Source organism: Eutrema salsugineum, unplaced genomic scaffold (assembly GCF_000478725.1).
Source record: "Eutrema salsugineum unplaced genomic scaffold, Eutsalg1_0 scaffold_7, whole genome shotgun sequence".
Classification (NCBI taxonomy): domain Eukaryota; kingdom Viridiplantae; phylum Streptophyta; class Magnoliopsida; order Brassicales; family Brassicaceae; genus Eutrema; species Eutrema salsugineum.
In genome coordinates, this window is record NW_006256486.1 from 3,867,235 (window position 1) to 3,882,008 (window position 14,774).

The following is a 14,774-nucleotide window of genomic DNA, read 5'->3' on the forward strand; positions in this document are numbered from 1 at the left end:
TGATATTCTTGTCTTCCCTGTTTATGTTAAGAATTTCTTTTTTAATTTTCTTTCTTCTAAACTTGCATGTCTTTTTTTTTCTCTTGTTATCAATTCATTAAGATCTCTATATTATTATTTAAAGAACCATTTTAAGAATAAAATTTTATTTTGTAAAGATTGGTGGTGTTATATTGACGGATCTTGGAAAGATACAGAGTTATTAGTCGGATTAGGATGGTACTTGTTCAAAGAATGTACTATGGACAAGGTGATGGGAGCACAAAAGGTAAGACGAAGTCTTACGCCTCTACATGCGGAGATGGAAGCATTTATATGTGCTATGCATTGTATGTTGAAGAATCAGAAGGCTGCAGTAGCTTTTGCAACAGACTGTTCGGAGTTGGTGAAGATGGTGTCTACACCTGAAGAATGGCCGGCTTTTACTTTACATTTAGAGGAGATTGGGAAGATGCAGGACAGATTTAGCTACTTTTCTATATCTCAGATCCCTCGCGCGAAGAACTTGAAGGCAGACAACTTGGCAAGAAATACACGTGTCGACCATGAAGATGTAATTTATGTAAACTCAGTACCTCCAGTTTGGTTAATCGAACCGTTCTGAGTATTTAGGCTGTTGACAAAAAAATTTTATCAAATCTAAATTGTTTTTTTTTGTACAAACACTAAGGCTTTGTTTGTTTTTTGAACTAGATGCTGCATGTTGATTTAGCATCTAGATTACCATCTAGATACAATATCTAGTTATTGTTTGTTTTGGAAATTAGTTTTTGCATCAAATGTTATGTTTAGATGCAAAATTGTTCGTTTGTGAATTTAGAATGCAAAATATATCAAATGACTTAAAATGACATATTTTTGAATTATTATTTTTTCTTTATAATCATAGTAGTTTTATATAAGATTAATTTGAAATTATTTCTAAGTGATATTTTTATCAAATTAAGTTTTAAAAATACATGGAAAAAAGTAATTTTGCATTTTTCAGCGGGATAACATGATTTTGCAGATTTGGCGGGGAAATTTTTTTGCGTTTTGCCGAGAAACTAGAATTTTGAGTTTTTGGCAGTCGAGATTTATGTTTTTGACGAAAAATCAAAATTTTGCATTTGTGGCGGGATATCAAGATTTTGAGCTTTTTGGCGAGAAACCGAGATTTTTATTTTCGACGGAAAAACGAAATTTTGAGTTTTTGGCGGGTTATCACGGGACATCAAAATTTTTCGTTTTGACGAGAAAATTGAGATTTTACGGGAAAACTTGATTTTATGTGTTTTGTGGAAAAATGAGATTTTCCGGTTTTTGGTGGGAAACCTAGATTTTTGTTTTTTTGGGGGGGGGGAAGATGTAATTAGGCCAAAAAACTGTAATTATGCGGTTTTCGCGAAATTTTTTGTTATGGTTTTTTAAAGGATAATTATGAATATGTTATAGTGAGGAATATTTTAGTCTTTTAATTTTAGAGATGCTAGACTTGCATCCAAATTCTTAATTGTTTAGCATCTAAAAATTCTAGATATATGAGATGTTATTGATTTTACATCCAGATTCAGCATCCAGATGTAGGTTTTAAAGTGTCCAAACGAATAACATTTGAGCATTTGCATCCAGCGTCTAGATGCAAAAACGAACATGCCTTAGATTCAAAAGTAAACAATGACATCACCAGTGATTCAAAAGCACTTGTGTTCATTCATTGATCCTGAGGAGGAGTAATGTGTTTAACAACAAGGATATATTTTAATTTGATTGATGCCCATTTGGTATCTAGGGTTCCCGATTCTGTTCGTTGCGTTCTACACCTAAGATTTGTTTCCAAAATTCTTTTGTTTCCCTTATAGCATCTTTTTCTGATGCTTGTGCTTAAGTTTTTTTTAGATAGAGGTGATATAGTAATGGGACCTTATCCATTGTTTGATGCTTTGTATACATTTACTGCTTTATCAGTGTTAAAGTGATTGATTGCAGCTCTTCATAATCCATTTTCCATGAATTTTTGTGAAAATGATCTTGATCTTGATATCTGAATTTGACATAAATGGAAGTTGTTGAATTATTGGGGTTACTCATCTCCTATTGTCACTTTCTTCATGTCATTCTCTAAAAACTTCTAATGACTCCTCTTCTACAACCATTGGACCGTATGATGGATTCGTGCTTGGACACTTTATGCCGTTTGTTTATAACTGTGACCTGTCTTTTTTTCTTTCAGTGGATTACATTAGTAGTACATTGTACTGTATATGGCCAAGATATTCACCATGAAGGATGTGTTGTGTTCAGATAGTCTACTCGCTCTTGGAATATTTCTCACAGCAAAACTGGACCATGAAAAACATATTTTAAGCATAATTATATGCTATGGTATTCCGTTTCTCTTTGTATTTTTCTCAACAACAAAATGACTGTCGGTAAAACCAAACTTGGAACTCATACTCTATGAAGAAATTTTGTTTTCTTTAAAATTTCTGTAATCTTGTTTTTGTTTATTAAGTTTTTGATGTTATTTTATATTTTTAATTTATCTATTATGTATCGGTTGTTTTTCTGTTATTTGATTGATTTTAAAGGGAATAAATTTCATTCTTTTTTTTGTTCTTTTGAACGTATAATTATTTATTTATTTTTAGTAGTCATGACCATAGCTTATTAACTTAAAACTAATTAGGTGATCCATGAAAAACTTTTAAAAAACGGTAGTCCTAGGCGTTTGCCGAGCCTGCCTAGCCTCTGGACGGATGGACCAAGTCTGTCCTTCGTGAACCAAACTTTGTATATTTCTTGTGCATAAACCTAAAACAAATGTCAAAACATAGTTGAAATGCTAGTAAACATATGGTTACAGAAAAAGCTTTGTGGCAGAATTTACAAATTTGGTTATAGCTTGTTTATTTGCCAACACACTAATTGAGTTGCATTATGTTTTGAGACCTATATATCACATGATACGCCCCCAAGTTTAAGTTTAGTTTAACAAATTCTTAACATATACCATATATGTTATATACGATAGCGATGGCCATATTAACAACACTAGCATTTATTAATGACACTTTGTAATTATATTAAATCTATGGTTGGGAAAGTTGAATTTTAGTATCAATCCTCTCATTTTTTATTATTTTCTATTAAGAAATTCTCTCATTATACTTCTATCGTAGATTTTGGACAGTAAAGTGAATCACATATGAATTTGTATCTCCGTTTTACAAACAAATTGATAATTAACAGTCTTTCAGTGTTACAATAATGATAACTACAACAAGAGCGTTGGAACTCAAAAAAAAAGCACCAGTATATAATACAACTGAAGAAACCAATATAAATGAAGAAAATTCTCTCTCTCTCTCTCTGTTTTGTTGTTGTGTATATTCTAATGCAAACTTTTTTCCATATATAATAAATAGAGGTTATGCTGAACCGTAACTTGGGCTATAATATTTTTTGTGTGTGTTTGATTATTCTTTTTTAGATTGAATTTATAAATGAACGATGATCATGTTTTTACTTGTAATTAATTTATTAGAGGTTTGGATTACATATTTACTTGTAGAGTTTGTGATTTTTTTAAAGCTATTAAAAAATAGTTAAATGGAGTTTTATTTGCTTTTTTTCTCAAGTCAAAAAGTTAAAAAATTAATAAAAAGATAAGAAATTTTAACCTATTTGACTATAATTATTTGAAAATGCAAAATTTGGTCTATAAGTAATAGAAAGTAGAAAAATAGTCAATGAAAAAAATTATTTCATGTTTAAATTTATATTAATTAATTAATAAAAATCTGGTAAAAAAACAAATCTGCTAGATTTTGAAGTATATGATTTAGATGGTAAAGATCATGCAATCTTGATCCATCGGTCATCGTTTATTAGAAAAATTGATACAGAACCATTTCAAAACATTATAAATAAGAGTTTGAGCGCTTTACATTTTTCTTACACTTAAAAAAAACAGATAATAATCTTTTTTTCACTATTTCAAATATTTACTTTTATAAGCTTTTGCATATTCTTTCCTCTCGGATTCTTGTTGTTTTTCTTTGAATCGTAGTCCTCTTCTTCTTCTAAAGGTATGATATGATGCAATGTAATTTTTATTATTATTATATATTTTTTTGAGGTTGCACTCTAAATCAATATTATATCTATACATATATTGTTTTATGTTTGTATTGTGATGTATACTGTATTTATCGTTTGACTAAGAATTTATTTTTACTTAATGCTAATTTTAAAATCCAGTTTCTTCGGTTAAAACATAAGTTTTTAACTAAAGATGAAAGTTAGTTGTTTCCATACTTTGATTTATTTTTACGAGACATATTATATCATCATACCCGTGTTTGACAATAAGATTTTGAACCATTTCTATTCTCTTGATTTTTCATTTCTTAAAACCCTAGTTCTAATCAATTTTCTCTCTTTTGTTATATAAATGTTGACTATCTAATTATTTAATTTTTTTTTCCGGATTGATGTAGGAACTGAAGTTATTTGTATTTAGGAATTGAATCTCATATTTTATTGCTGTTTAGAATTCATTTCACTTCTTGTTTTATAGTAGCCAATTTTGTCTTTCCTTTTTATGTAAATCAATCAATAATTTTTTTTAAGAAAATATTTCAAAAACAAAATTTAGCAAAAAGTTCAAATTTTGTTTTTAAACTTTCTCTTTTCCTTGATCGATCTATTATGCATTTAATATTGTCTTGTTTATTTTTGTTTTTAAAAATCATATGTTTATTGATGTGAAATATATATTTAGTATAAAACTTGGAATTGGAAATGTATTTGGCAAAATAAAACAAAAGAACAAGAGTGTAACATATTTAATATTAGTTCGTTTTAAGCTAAACCAAAAACCTAGACGTTTTTACTCCCATTTAATACAAATATAATGATAATAACTGATCACAAACTAAACTAATTTTTCTGTTTATGCTTGAAGAGAAACATGAGTTCTTAATTCTCTGTATGTATTTATCAACCATATTTACGCTTCTGCTCAATTCAAAGCGATAACAAAACTACTTTTTAATGATAGGAGTTTTGCAATGGAAAGAGGTGAAGGGAGCCGCAAGTTTCCTGGCGGAGAAGAACCTAACACCAAAAACGCCTCTAACAACGTTACTTCTACTGCTGATGTTGGTCCTAGTAGTGGTCCGTTGAAAAGAGGACGTGGCCGACCTAAGGGCTCGCAAAACTCCAAGAAGTCGAAGCAGAGTGACAGACTGATAAAATGGGTTCCTCTCTTTCAAGGCAGTATTAATAAAGTAAATCAAGAAACCGGAAACGATGAACTTGTGAGTAGCTTGATGATGCGATTCAACGCTGTAAGAAGGCGTCTGAGCCAAGTTAAGAATGTCCGAGGTGAGGTTTCCACAGCTCTACGCACTTTCAAGGACTTGCAATTGCGAACGAACACAAAAGCCAGAGTGGGTTCCGTTCCAGGAATTAAAGTAGGAGACATCTTCTTCTTATGGGGAGAAATGGAACTTGTGGGGCTACATGCAGTCCCCGTTGGTACTAACTTCATGAAAGTTGAAGACAGCGGAGAGGATAAAAGATTAGCTATTAGTGTTGTCTCTTCGGGAAAGAATGCTGACGAAGCTCAAGATCCCGATAGCTTGATCTATACAGGGTTTGGTGGTCAAGAATCTGATCAGAAGCTTGATAGGATGAATCTTTCGTTAGTGGAAGCTCTGACGAAAAAAAGTGTTGTAAGGGTTATAAGAGCCGTGGAAGATGAAAAAGGGTCGCAAGGTAATGTATACATATACGATGGGCTTTATTCCATCACAGATATGTGGGAAGAGAAAAGTTCAAGTGGTTTCAAGGTATTCAAATTCAAATTTGTGAGGCAGCCTGATCAAAAACCTGCCTTTGGACTATGGAAATCGATAGAGCAATGGAAGAAAAAGTTGGTTACAAGACCAGGTCTTGTTCTTGAAGATCTCTCTAATGGAGCTGAGAATCTAAAGGTTTCTCTGGTGAATGAAGTTGATGATGAGAAGGGTCCTTCCTCTTTTAGTTATATCACTTCTCTGAAGCACCCAGTCATTGATGTTCCACCTATGGTTGATTTATGCACCAATGATTTATGAGTGCGGTGACTCTTGTCCTTGTTCTAATGACTGCAAAAACAAGATGATTGGGACTAGTCTAAAATTCAGTTTAGAAGTGTTTAAGACGATGGATCGTGGGTGGGGTTTAAGGTCTTTAGATCCAATTCGAGCAGGAAGTTTCATCTGTGAATTTGCTGGTGATATTATACAACAAGGTGATGAAGAGACAGATGATTATATTTTTGATTCTTCACGGGTTTCTAAATTGTTTCAATGGAACTATGAACCTGAGCTTGTAGGTGAAGATGCTTCTAAGAAAGTCTCTGAGGTGATTAGTCGTCCTGCTATACCGTTTTTGATAAGTGCAAAGAAATCAGGAAATGTGGCTCGTTTTATGAACCACAGTTGCTCTCCCAACGTTATGTGGCAACCAATTTCTCGTGAAGAAAAGGGTGTATGGTGTATTCACATTGGATGTTTTGCTATAAAGCATATTCCTCCATTAATGGAGTTGACGTATGATTATGGAGCATTTAGAGGATATGGTGGGAAGAAGAAAACTTGTCTACGTAGATCAAAGAAATGCAGTGGCTCATTTTGATGATATTCTTGTCTTCTTTGTTTATGTTAAGAATTTCTTTGTTAATTTTCTTTCTTCTAAACTTGCATGTCTTTTTTTTTCTCATGTTATCAATACATTAAGATCTCTATATTATTATTTAAAGAACCATTTTAAGAATAAAATTTTATTTTTGACTGACGTGTTTCTTCTGGATTTTGTAATAATTTTTAAAACATTTTTTAATTATCTAATATTATTTATTCTTATTAGTATTGTAGGTAATATATATTTCTTTATTAGTGTAGATGATAAAAACTCAATCTATTTAAATAAAGTCCAGTTAACCCACAATTTCACCATCTACAACTATCTTGTCTCTCTTACCAAGATATTCACAATGAAGGATGTATTGTGTTCAGATAGCCTACTCGCTCTTGAAATCTTCCTCAAAGCAAAACTTGACCATGAAAAGCATATTTTAAACATAATTATATGATATGCTACTGTGTTTCTCTTTGCTTATATCAAGTTTTCTCAAACAAGAAGAAGACTGTTGGCAAAACCAAACTCGGAGCTCATGCTGTATGAATATTTTATATTTTCTTAAAATTTCTGTAATCTAGTTGTTGTTTGTGTTTTTAAATTTTTGATTTTATTTCTTGTTTTTAGTTTGTCTATTATATATTGCTTGCTTTTCTGTTATTTGGTTGATTTTAGAAAGAATCAATTTCGTTCTTTTTCTTGTTCTTGTGAACGTATACTTATTTATTTTTAGTAATTATGACCATTTTGATAGCTTATTAACTTAAAACGAATTAGGTGACCCATAAAGATGGTAGTCTTAAGTGTTTGCCTAGCCTCTGGACCAGGCCTGTCTTTCATGAACCAAACTTTATATATTTCTTGCGCATAAATCTAAAAAAAATGTCAACACATAGTTGTAATGCTAGTAAACATATGGTTACAAAAAGCCTTGTTGCAGAATTTACAAATTTGATTATAGCTTGTTTATTTGCCAATACACATAATTGAATAGCATTATGTTTTGAGACCTATATATCGCATGATACGCCTCTAAGTTTAAGTTTAGTTTAATAAATACTGAGCATATACCATATATGATGTATACATAGCTATGGCCATATTAACAAATCTAATAATTTATTTATGACACTTTGTAGTTATATTCAATCTATGGTTGAGAAATTTGAATTTTAGTATCAATCCTCTCATTTTTCATTATTCTCTACTAAAAAATCCCCTTATTATACTTCTACCGCAAGTCTGCACTTAGTGCGAGTCCCCACCAAGTGGGGCTGGCATGAAAAAATGCTTAAGCTTTGTGAAACGTGTTTTGGAATGTTAATAATGCTAAATGATATAAAAATATGAGAAATTTTGGTGAATAATAAATTTTTAGGTTATATTATCAAACTTAAATAGACACGTGTAATCTTTTGGAATGCACAATATCTATGCCTTATGCAGGTTGGTGGTGTTATATTAACGGATCTTGGAAAGATACAGAGTTATCGGTCGGATTAGGATGGTACTTGTTCCAAGAAGGTACTATAGACAAGGTGATGGGAGCACAAAAGGTAAGACGTAGTTTTACGCCTCTACATGCGGAGATGGAAGCACTTATATGTGCTATGCATTGTATGTTGGAGAATCAGAAGACTGCAGTAGTTTTGCAACAGACTGTTCGGAGTTGGTGAAGATGATGTCTACACCTGAAGAATGGCCGGCTTTTGCTTTACATTTAGAGAAGATTGGGAAGATGCAGGATTAGCTACTTTTTTATATCTCAGATCCCTCGCGCGAAGAACTCGAAGGCAGACAACTTGGCAAGAAGTGCACGTGTCTACCATGAAGATGTAATTTATATAAACTCAGTACTCCTGTTTGGTAACCAAAAAAAAATTATCAAACTTAAATAGTTTTTTTTGTACAAACACTAAGGCTTTGTTCGTTTTTTGAACTAGATGCTGCATCTAGATTAGCATCTAGATACAACATCTAGCTATTGTTTGTTTTGTAAATTAGTTTTTGCATCGAGATGTTATGTATAGATACAAAATTGTTCGTCTGTGAATTTAGAATGCCAAATATATCAAATGACTTAAAAAGATATATTTTTGAATTATTATTTTTTATTTATTATCAAATTAGTTTTATATAAGATTAATTTAAAATGTTGCTAAGTGATATTATTATCAAATTACGTTTTAAAAATACATGGAAAATAGTAATTTTGCATTTTTCTGCGGGATAACATGATTTTGCAGATTTGGCGGGGAAATTATTTTTTTTTGCCGAGAAACTAGAATTTTGAGTTTTTGGCAACTTAGATTTCTGTTTTTGGCAAAAAATCGAAATTTTGCATTTTTGGCAGGAAATCGAGATTTTGTGTTTTTTGGAGAGAAACCGAGATTTTTCGTTCTTGACAAAAAACCGAGATTTTTTTTGTTTTTGGTGGGAAACAAAGATTTTTATTTTTGATGGAAAAAATGAAATTTTGAGTTTTTTGTGGATTATCACGGGACATCAAAATTTTTCGTTTTGACGAGAAAATTGAGATTTTGCGGGAAAACTTGATTTTATGGGTTTTGTGGAAAAATGAGATTTTCTTGTTTTTGGTGGGAAACCTAGATTTTTGTTTTGGGGGGGGGGGGGGGAAAAAGTGATTAGGCCAAACAACGGGGATTATGCAATTTCGCGATGTTATGGTTTTTTTAAGGATAATTATGAATATGTTATAGTGAGGAATATTTTAGTCTTTTGATTTTTGAGATGCTATATTTGCATCCAAACTTTACATTGTTTAGCATCTAAAAATCTAGATATATGAGATGTTATTGATTTTGCATCCAGATTCAGCATCCAGATGTAGGTTTTAAAGTGTCCAAACGAATAACATTTAAGCATTTGCATCCAGCTTCTGGATGCAAAAAAACGAACATGCCTTAGATTCAAAAGTAAACAATGACATCACCAATGATTCAAAAGCACTTGGGTTCATTGATGGATCCGGAGGAGGAGTAATGTGTTTAACAACAAGGATATATTTTACTTTGATTGATGCCCATTTGGTATCTAGGGTTCCCGATTCTGTTCGTTGCGTTCTACACCTAAGATTTGTTTCCAAAATTCTTTTGTTTCCCTTGTAGCATCTTTTTTCTGATGCTTGTGCTTAAGTTTTTTTACATAGAGGTGATATAGTAATGGGACCTTATCCATTGTTTGATGCTTTGTATACATTATACTGCTTTATCAGTGTTAAAGTGATTGATTGCAGCTCTTCATAATGCATTTTCCATGAATTTTTGTGAAAATGATCTTGATCTTGATATCTGAATTTGACATAAATGGCAGTTGTTGAATTATTGTGGTTACTCATCTCCTTTTGTCACTTTCTTCATGTGATTCTCTAAAAACTTCTAATGACTCCTCTTCTACAACCATTGGACCGTATGATGGATTATGGCTTGGACACTTTATGCCGTTTGTTTATAACTGTGACCTGTCTTTTTCCTTTCAGTGGATTACATTAGTACATTGTACTGTATATGGCCAAGATATTCAGCATAAATGATGTGTTGTAAACAACATTGTGTTGGGCTAGTGGTAAAAAGGTCTGGGTATGTGCCCGTCCACCCTAGGTTCAATCCACATTGGGAGGGACTATTTACATTGCTAGGGTTCCCGGCCAAGAGGTGAAAAACACCTCTATATAAAAAATTTTACCAAAAAAAAAAGAATGTGTTCTGTTCAGATAGTCTACTCGCTTTTGGAATATTCTTCACAGCAAAACTGGACCATGAAAAACATATTTTAAGCATAATTATATGCTATGGTACTCCGTTTCTCTTTGTATTTTTCTCAACAACAAAAAGACTATCAGCAAAACCAAATTTGGAACTCATACTCTATGAAGAAATTTTTTTTCTTTAAAATTTCTGTTATCTTGTTTTTGTTTATTAAGTTTCTGATGTTATTTTATATTTTTAGTTTATCTATTATGTATCGATTGTTTTTTATTTGATTGATTTTTAAAGGAATTGATTTCGTTCTTTTTTTTGTTCTTTTGAACGTATAATTATTTATTTATTTTTAGTAGTCATGACCATTTTGATAGCTTATTAACTTAAAACTAATTAGGTGATCCATGAAAATTTTTTAAAAACAGTAGTCCTAGGCGTTTGCCAAGCCTGCCTAGCCTCTGGACGGATAGACCAAGTCTGTCCTTCGTGAACCAAACTTTGTATATTTCTTGTGCATAAACCTAAAATAAATATTAAAACATAGTTGAAATGCTAGTAAACATATGGTTACAGAAAAAGCCTTGTGGCAGAATTCACAAATTTGGTTATAGCTTGTTTATTTGTCAACACACTAATTGAGGTGCATTATATTTTGAGACCTATATATCACATGATACACCCCCAAGTTTAAGTTTAGTTTAACATATTCTTAACATATACCATTTATGATTTATACGATAGCTATGGCCATATTAACAACACTAAGCATTTATTTATGACACTTTGTAGTTATATTGAATCTATGGTTGGGAAAGTTGAATTTTAGTATCAATCCTCTCATTTTTTATTATTCTCTATTAAGAAATTCCCTCGTTATACTTCTATCATAAATTTTGGACAGTAAAGCGAATCACATATGAAGTTTTATCTCCATTTTACAAACAAATTGATAATTAACAGTCTTTCAGTGTTACAATAATGATAACTACAACAAGAGCGTTGAAACTCAAAAAAAAGCACCAGTATATAATACAACTAGAAGAAATCAATATAAATGAAGAAAATTCTCTCTCTCTCTGTTTTTTGTTTTGTTTATATTTTAATGCAAATTTTTTCCATATATAATAAATAGAGGTTATGCTGAACCGTAACTTGGGCTATAAGATTTTTTGTGTGTGTTTGATTATACTTTTTTAGATTAAATTTATAAATGAATGATGATCATGTTTTTACCTGTAATTAATTTATTAGAGGTTTGGATTACAATTTACATGTAGAGTTTGTGAATTTGTTTTGTACTAAAAGCTATTAAAAAAAATAGTCAAATGGAGTTTTATTTGCTTATTTTCTCAAGTCAAAAAAGTTAAGAAATTAATAAAAAGGTAATAAATTTTAACCTATTTGACTATAATGATTTGAAAATGCAAAATTTGGTATATAAGTAATAGAAAGTAGAAAAAATAGTCAATGAAAAATTTTATTTCATGTTTAAATTTATATTAATTAACTTATAAAAATTTGGTAAAAACATTATTAAAAGGAAACAAATCTGCTAGATTTTAAAGTATCTGATTTAGATGGTAAAAATCATGCAATTTTGATCCAACGGTCATCGTTTATTAGAAAAATTGATACAGAACCATTTCAAAATATTATAAATAGGAGTTTGCAAGCTTTACATTTTTCTTACACTTACAAAAAACAGATAATAATCTTTTTACTATTTCAAATATTACTTTCATAAGCTTTTGCATCTCCTTTCCTCTCGGATTTTTGTTGTTTTTCTTTGAATCGTAGTCCTCTTCTTCTAAAGGTATGATATGATGCGATGTAATTTTTTTTATTATTTTTTTTTTGAGGTTGTACTCTAAATCAATATTATATCTATACATATATTGTTTTATGTTTGTATTGTGATGTATGCTGTATTTATCGTTTGATTAAGAATTCATTTTTAGGTAATGCTAATTTTCAAATCCAGTTTCTTCGGTTAAAACATAAGTTTTTAATTAAAGATGAGAGTTAGTTGTTTTCTATACTTTGATTTATTTTCACGCTGAAATATATATTCTATCATCATACCCGTGTTTGATAAAAAGATTTTGAACCACTTTCTATTCTCTTGATTTTTCGTTTCTTAAAACCCTAGTTCTGAACAATTTTCTCTCTTTTGTTATATAAATATTGACTATCTAATTATTTTTTTTTTCCGGATTGATGTAGGAACTGAAGTTATTTTATTTAGGAATTGAATCTTACATTTTATTGCTGTTTAGAATTCATTTCACTTCTTGTTTTCTAGTAGCCAATTTTGTCTTTCCTTTTTATGTAAATCAATCAATAATTTTTTTTTAACAAATATTTCAAAAACAAAATTTAGCAAAAAGTTCAAATTTTGTTTTTAAACTTTCTCTTTTCCTTGATCGATCTATTATGCATTTAATATTGTCTTGTTTATTTTTGTTTTTTAAAATCATATGTTTATTGATGTGAAATATATATTTAGTATAAAACTTGGAATTGGAAATGTATTTGGCAAAATAAAACAAAAGAACAAGAGTGTAACATGTTTAATATTAGTTCGTTTTAAGCTAAACCAAAAACCTAGACGTTTGTACTCCCAATTAATACAAATATAATGATCATAACTGATCACAAACTAAACTTATTTTTCTGTTTATGCTTGAAGAGAAACATGAGTTCTCAATTCTCTGTATGTATTTATCAACCATATTTACGCTTCTGCTCAATTCAAAGTGATAACAAAACTACTTTTTAATGATAGGATTTTTGCAATGGAAAGAGGTGAAGGGAGCCACAAGTTTCCTGGCGGAGAAGAACCTAACACCAAAAACGCCTCTAACAACGATAATTCTCCTGCTGATGTTGGACCTAGTAGTGGTCCGTTGAAAAGAGGACGTGGCCGACCTAAGGGCTCGCAAAACTCCAAGAAGTCGAAGCAGAGTGACAGACTGATAAAATGGGTTCCTCTCTTTCAAGGCAGTATTAATAAAGTAAATCAAGAAACCGGAAACGATGAACTTGTGAGTAGCTTGATGATGCGATTCAACGCTGTAAGAAGGCGTCTGAGCCAAGTTAAGAATGTCCGAGGTGAGGTTTCCACAGCTCTACGCACTTTTTGTGGGGCTACATGCAGTCCCCATTGGTACTAACTTCATGAAAGTTGAAGACAGCGGAGAGGAGAAAAGATTAGCTATTAGTGTTGTCTCTTCGGGAAAGAATGCTGACGAAGCTCAAGATCCCGATAGCTTGATCTATACAGGGTTTGGTGGTCAAGAATCTGATCAGAAGCTTGATAGGATGAATCTTTCGTTAGAGGAAGCTCTGAAGAAAAAAAGTGTTGTAAGGGTTATAAGAGCCGTGGAAGATGAAAAAAGGTCGCAAGGTAATGTATACATATACGATGGGCTTTATTCCATCACAGAAATGTGGGAAGAGAAAAGTTCAAGTGGTTTCAAGGTATTCAAATTCAGATTGGTGAGGCAGGCTGATCAGAAACCCGCCTTTGGACTATGGAAATCGATAGAGCAATGGAAGAAAGAGTTGGTTACAAGACCAGGTCTTGTTCTTGAAGATCTCTCTAATGGAGCTGAGAATCTAAAGGTTTCTCTGGTGAATGAAGTTGATGACGAGAAGGGTCCTTCCTCTTTTAGTTATATCACTTCTCTGAAGCACACAGTCATTGATGTTCCACCTATGGTTGATTTATGCACTTGTCGACCTAAATCCTGTTGTTCGAGGGATGATTGCCTTTGCGTTCAGAGAAATGGAGGTGAGTTACCTTATGTTGATAGAGTTTTAGTCACCCGTAGATCAATGATTTATGAGTGCGGTGACTCTTGTCCTTGTTCTAATGACTGCAAAAACAAGATGATTGGGACTGGTCTGAAATTCAGTTTAGAAGTGTTTAAGACGATGGATCGTGGGTGGGGTTTAAGGTCTTTAAATCCAATTCGAGCAGGAAGTTTCATCTGTGAATTTGCTGGTGATATTATACAACAAGGTGATGAAGTGACAGATGATTATATTTTTGATTCTTCACGGGTTTCTAAATCGTTTCAATGGAACTATGAACCTGAGCTTGTAGGTGAAGATGCTTCTAAGAAAGTCTCTGAGGTGATTAGTCGTCCTGCTATACCGTTTTTGATAAGTGCAAAGAAATCAGGAAATGTGGCTCGTTTTATGAACCATAGTTGCTCTCCCAACGTTATGTGGCAACCAATTTCTCGTGAAGAAAAGGGTGTATGGTGTATTCACATTGGGTGTTTCGCTATAAAGCATATTCCTCCATTAATGGAGTTGACGTATGATTATGGAGCATTTACAGGATATGGGAAGAGGAAAACTGTCTATGTAGATCAA

At 31.7% G+C, this 14,774-nt stretch overlaps 1 protein-coding gene and 1 pseudogene across 1 annotated transcript in view; both read left to right on the top strand.

Moving 5' to 3' along the window:
• Window positions 1-5,489: 5,489 nt before the first annotated feature.
• LOC18011240 lies at window positions 5,490-6,666 on the top strand (annotated as a pseudogene).
• Window positions 6,667-13,186: 6,520 nt separating this feature from the next.
• The window catches only part of LOC18011241 (putative inactive histone-lysine N-methyltransferase family member SUVH10), a 1,815-nt gene continuing 227 nt past the window's right edge, over window positions 13,187-14,774 (top strand). The window contains exons 1-3 of the mRNA XM_024150645.1: window positions 13,187-13,502; window positions 13,549-14,160; window positions 14,521-14,765. Coding sequence (XP_024006413.1) covers window positions 13,187-13,502; window positions 13,549-14,160; window positions 14,521-14,765 — 1,173 coding nt within the window. The remainder of the gene's footprint in view (window positions 13,503-13,548; window positions 14,161-14,520; window positions 14,766-14,774) is intronic.